At 47.6% G+C, this 6000-nt stretch overlaps 1 protein-coding gene across 4 annotated transcripts in view; it reads right to left on the bottom strand.

The window, feature by feature from the left end:
- Positions 1-314: 314 nt before the first annotated feature.
- The window catches only part of KCNH1 (potassium voltage-gated channel subfamily H member 1), a 176121-nt gene continuing 170435 nt past the window's right edge, over positions 315-6000 (bottom strand). The window contains exons 11-13 of one of the 4 annotated variants that reach the window (XM_062622683.1): positions 5019-6000; positions 4772-4866; positions 315-732 (exon numbers count right to left, since the gene is read on the bottom strand). In XM_062622683.1, coding sequence (XP_062478667.1) covers positions 5152-6000 — 849 coding nt within the window. In that variant the 3' untranslated portion in view covers positions 315-732; positions 4772-4866; positions 5019-5151. Of the gene's footprint in view, positions 733-4771 lie in introns of all 4 variants that reach the window. The other 3 variants (XM_062622679.1, XM_062622680.1, XM_062622681.1) reach the window with 3 other exon arrangements.

Here is a 6000-nt window from a genome sequence, read left to right as displayed (position 1 = left end):
CAGGACAAGAAAGCAGAGGTGCAGCAACCATGTTCTGCTGCCCGTAGGAAGGAGGACAAGCTCAGCACTGCAGAGACACGCCCTGGTACCAGAAAAATGCAATCCATTTATTCCACCCCCTCTCTTGTAGGAGAAGCCACGAGAAACACTACCAGGGCGGCTTAGCTTCAGAGATACCGTGAGCAACAAAGAGTGGCTTTATGAGCCTTATTCCCAGCGGCTATGATACGGTGCTCTTCCAACTTCACACGTATTCCTGTTCCCTGACTATCGCAACGCTTGCCACATCTTCTCTCAGTCACACTGTTCAACTGGAGAAACCCTAAGTCATGGCCTTAAAAGTCCAACAGTTAACAGACAAGATACTAGCTAGGACATGTGCTGGATGCCTTTTGGAAGAAAGAAGCTCCCTTCTTGTACTGGAATCATTAAATGAGGGATGTGCTTTTACTTAACGGAAACGCAGTCCATAGACTTATCTATACATAGATACTATATATATGTGTGTATGTACACGCATCTGCACAAGTGTCATCCTACACGTTGTTGTTTATATAGTAAAGACAAATTAGGTATTAAATTCTTTCACAGACTGTTTAAGAGTGATTGAAAGTATGTCACCTAATATTCACAGTAAATCGCTTGTTCGGTTCATTAAAGTGAAGTACTGTAGAAACAGAACATCACCTTCGAAGCTGTTAAACAGGGTGTTCGCTGGGAGTCAGGGCAGCACTGTGAAAGAGATTTAAAGCAAGAATGATGTTTAAACAAGTAATACGCGCACAGCAACACACAGAAGTCAACGCAGCTCAGCATGGTGGGGGAAAGGGCGGGTTTGCTGTTTTAATCCTGTGCTGAAAATTTACCCGTTTGCTTTCTAACAGTTTCAACATGAACTTTTAGAAGTTCCCATTTTACCAAATCATAACCCAGGCTCTTCCTCTCAGCTGAAACCTAATTCCACTGCCTAGCAAAAATGGAGTGCACCATCTCTTTTTGATCAATGCAGCTTGTTACATGGCAGAAGCACTGTGCCAGAACGCAGGTAAAGCTCAAGCTGTGTGTTTTCTCCTTTTTCTTATAGGACATACGTTTGTTAAGGGGCAGAAGCCTTATGTTCAGAGGAGATCATTCACTTCTAAACTGGAAAATAATGTAAGTAAGTGAAAGGGCTTGGCCAACACATAGAGAGAAACAAGAGAAAAAGGAAAAGCTGACGAGTAAGAACAAGTAGCAATGAGAGTGGGTATTCACACTATCCAGCCATAGGCATCTCAGTGTAAGGCTCAATGGAGAAAGACAGATCTGTAACACAGGTGCTTTTAGCCACTCTCTGAAGGAGAGCCTGGACACCACAGCACAGGGGCAGATGACTTCAAAGGAGTGACTAGTCCCTGACTAGTCCCATAGCAGGCAAGGATTTGCCCATTTAACCACTGAACAGCCCAGGGGATCCTAAGACCAAAGCTCATCCTAGATAGATAGTGTATTTTGGTCACGTTCTCTTACAGCTCAGACACCTTACTGAGGGTAGATGCAGGCTCCTACGACGAGTTTTATTGCCTGCCGGTTCATAAAATCATCATCATAAAATGGGTCTAATCCCAGCTGCAGCTGTGCAAATCTACATGACATGGCCCGCTGTCAGCACTGGCCTGCAGCAGCCACCCTAAAGGTGTCACTGCAAGGAGCAGAGTTTCTCTGCAGTTTCATGACCGTAACAAAATCACAGTTGGCCATAATCTTTAAACACATCAGGTTTTAAGTGTAGTTCCAGAGTGTGTTATTACGATCTTTGAAGGCTTTATAAATTGATGATAAATGGCTTTTATTACATAAGTGCCATAAAAGCCTTAAAAAAGGACTCTGTGCTGCACCCACCCGCTGTCGTAAGGGTGTGCAAGGTATCGTGTTGTACTGAACATCAGGCTACAGGACAAGCACTTCCATCAAATGTGGACTTATCCACCCCTATTCACACCTGTGGCTAGTTGTGGGGCCTCCAGGGCTGGCCCTGCCTTGACTCCAGACCTGGGCAACCAGCAACTCCAGCATCACCTTTAACAGATCCCTGAGGGCACATAAAAATACCACTGAGAACCATCAGCTCGGTATGAGCAACAAAGGGCCGGGTAACCACGTGTAGTTCCATGTCTGCACCGCGATGCTGGAGATACTAGGTGCATACTTTGGAGCTTATAAACATTTTCTCCTTCATCCACCTGGGCTAAGCTCATGCCCATGTTTAACCAACTGCAGGTAACTGGGTGGCACCTTCACAAAGCGCCTGCCAAGTTCAGCAAGGCTTTCAGCCTGGCAAAGATTTTATGAGGAAAACCTAATGTCAGGAACATGATGCTGATGAGGCATTTGTCTGGATTAGGAAACTGGCTCCAAGCCAGTCTCTAAAATCTTGCTGGAACTTTGGGCATCAGTTATCCTCGTATATCAATACACAAGTGAAACAGGGCACAATTTCATTACCCAGTCCATTTCCAGCCTGAGGAGACTAGAAAGAAAAACAATCCCTCAGCAGTTTCTGACTGAAACCATTACATATGGACTTCCTGGGGCAATCCCCCCATAGCTGTTACATGACACTGTGGCCACTCGCAGCGACTGAAGCACCAAACGCTGGGCGTGCTTTTGGTCAGAGAGCCTTCCTCTGTCCTGCATGTCTGCAGTGTGTAACTGCAAAAGACACCAGTTACCACTGGAAAAACCTAAACATAGAACAAGAAGTAAATTAAGGAAATGGCACCTTGGTTCCAGAGCAAGGAACCTCCATGCTGCCTTCTCTTGTGGGAGGGAAAAGGTAGCCTCCAGCTCTCACCCTGATAGCTGTCGGGAATATTTCAGTCCTTAGAATCATAGAATAGTTAGGGTTGGAAAGGACCTTAAGATCATCAAGTTCCAACCCCCCTGCCATGGGCAGGGACACCTCACACTAAACCGCATCACCCAAGGCCTCGTCCAACCTGGTCTTGAACACTGCCAGGGATGGAGCATTCACAGCTTCCCTGGGCAACCCATTCCAGTGCCTCACCACCCTAACAGGAAAGAATTTCCTCCTTAGATCCAGTCTAAACTTCCCGTTTCAGTTTGAACCCGTTACCCCTTGTCCTGTCACTACAGTTCCTACTGAAGAGTCCCTCCCCAGGGTCCCTATAGGCCCCCTTCAGATACTGAAAGCTGCTCTGAGGTCTCCAGGCAGAAGAGGCCCAACTTTCTCACCCTATCTTCATACTGGAGGTACTCCAGTCCCCTGATCATCCTCGTGGCCTCCTCTGGACTTGTTCCAACACTTCCACAACCTCTGGATGCTTCTCTATGGAAACAAGGTTAAGACCCTTCAAAGCCTAAACTAGCTGCATCTAGACCCAGAAATGGTGATGCTGTGCTTGGGATCATCGGCATCTGCAAGCAAGCACTGTTACCGCAGAAACAGAGACCAGGACCTGAGCTGGTGGCTCTGCACAGCACGTCCTCCCCGCTGGTGTAGGGCATGAGAGGACCTCACGCTTCCCCAGGGATGTCTGGCACAGTTCTGCACTGCACTGTGCAAGCATCAACCCAGCAGAAATCCTTCCCTTGCCTCCTCCTTACTTCTTAACGTGAACAAAAACCTTGCCCCCAGAATCATGTGGGTTTTGTGACTGACTTATTAGTACGATGCAGAAAGATTTCACTACTCCCACACCAGGGTAAGGCCTATTGACTTTAGAAATGAAACCCCCAGAAAGCATTGCTTCTGAGCTCTACCCTACTGCTAAGTAAGTAGTGAGCATACTGGGTCAGTGGAGAGAATATACTGGGAGGGTACACCTGTATCCCAAGGTGCTAACCCAAGCCATGATACCAGCTATGCTACCCTAGCTATCTCATGAATAACAACAAAGAGTTTTGGTAAAGTGCTTCAATCTTCCCCCCAAAAAAGTTACGAAAATACAAGTTTTGGAAACATCATCTCCTTCTTTAAGAAGCAGATCTTTTTGTTTCCTTGCTACAATAGCACTTGCATACAGTAAGCACTGTATTTCTGCCTCTACTATCCATTTGTGTACTAGCTAGCTGGAATAGATCAGGAACATTCCATCTGGATGTAGAGGAAAATGCCACAATCTAAAATCGTTAAAAGTTCTGTGAGAGCCTTTGGCTACAATGAACATTACTAAAACAGGAACTTCTGAAGAAGAATAATGTAACAAGAATTAAAAGAGCAGATCATAGCAACAGCGGGACAGAAACGGCACAGTATATTTTCATGGCGAGGCCAATGTTAGTGATGTTCCCAACCCGTGGTGCAGTGCACTCACTGCACACCCAATGGCAGGAGTTCAAAGCAAAGGTAACAAATACTCAAAGACATCTGAGACAGAAGGCGGGTTTGGGAGACTCAGTATCCTTGACTCATTACATGAGCACGTGGAAGGTCCCATTTAGTAACAGACCTGAAGCAGCGTGGCTATTGTCGAGATTGTTGTTAAATGTAGTCGCTTTATAGCACTATGTCAGTTTGCAGTGAAGAAGCACTTTTTTTTTCCTCTTTTTGGCGCTTCCTTGGCTACCCAAAATAATTTGGGTGCCGAGTAGCACTTCTTCCACTGGAAAGAAATAACACACATCCACTGCTCTTTGTGTTATCGGAGATACATGAAAATACACTGTGACACTGACCATGCTGTACAGGTGACCGAGACAGCGACAGCAGCAGCAGGAACAACCCCACCAGATGCTGACAACACAAGCACCCTGGCAAGTGCTTATTCACACAGGCAAAACCCAAGCAGGCGATGTAAGGCATGCTTCAAAACCCTCAGAGGTCACCTGGGGCCCATGGGGACAACTGCTGCTGCTGTCAGAATTCTTATTCCAACATCCCGAGGGAAAGAGAGGAACTGGGGAGGGAAATGGGCACCAAGGGAGAAAAGAAACTTTAGAAACTGTACCCTTGCTGTCAAAAAGGCTTCAGAGTCAGCTGCCATCTTGACATGAGGTTGCAATTCCTGGTACCGTACCTTTTTGGACACGGGGAACATGCTTTAGCGAACTGGTCCCTCACTCGGTTTCAAGAAGGGTTACATTTAAAATGTTAGGGGGCTGTTTCTTTGCTTGTTGGGGTTTTGTTTGTGTTTAAAACAAACAAACACCTCAGCTAGCTCCAAACATGTCTTTTTCTGATTCTGGAGACTGGGGCCTTGATGTTTCAAACAACTCCTGTGGCGACTGGGAGCTTCTTCTTGAGGTTAATATCCTAAGGATCTCAGCGAGCTGTTTTTCTATATTGGTCATTTTTGTGTTTAAAGCCTTGATGTCCTCTTTCAACTCGTGTTTCACTTCTAGCATGGTGGCCTGAAGAGTCTGTTCTGGGATGGGGTAGAAGGAATGCTTGACCTCGGTGAGGACCGGGCTGCGGTCCTGCGGGCTTCTCGTCTCCCCGACGTTATCCAAGCGCAAGTCGCTTTTTGTAATGCCGCTATCACAAGAGTCTGTCTTCTTCAGGGTAGCTTCTCCCGAAGCTTTAGTTCTCTCCGGTAAAGTCTCCATGGACTCTGCTTTAGACACCTTGTTCCAGTCTTCACCTTTCCCACAGGCGTCTTTGAACTTGGCCCAGCCTTTCCGTCGGGGGAAGTCCCCGGACACTTTACATCCCGCGTAGTCCGACGTCGGGGCCTGCAGCTTCGCCTGGTCAGAGGCCCCAGACGTGGAAGCGGACTGGTAGGCCACGGGGGTCGCCGGGCTCTCCCGGACAGTCACGACGCTGGCTTTGACCACCGAGCGCGCCGAGGAGTGCTCCCCGAGAACGTTCCCCTTCTCCACGTCCAGCTCATCCGGCTCCCGGCCCCTCTCTGCTGCGAGCCGCGCTTCCTTCTGCTGCCTGAACCTCTGGAAGAGGCGGCGGACAGGGTGGTCCGGGGGTAAGATCAGGGGCGCCTCGTTCTTCCTCTTCATTCTCTCCTCCTCTTCGCGTTTGACGTCGCTGATCTTCCGGAACACGAT

Source organism: Pezoporus occidentalis, unplaced genomic scaffold, assembly GCF_034315485.1.
Source record: "Pezoporus occidentalis ecotype Australia unplaced genomic scaffold, CSIRO_AGI_Poc_V1 ctg245, whole genome shotgun sequence".
In the NCBI taxonomy this organism is placed as follows: domain Eukaryota; kingdom Metazoa; phylum Chordata; class Aves; order Psittaciformes; family Psittacidae; genus Pezoporus; species Pezoporus occidentalis.
Note: the sequence above shows the minus strand (reverse complement) of the source record. Positions and strands in the feature narration are given on the sequence as shown.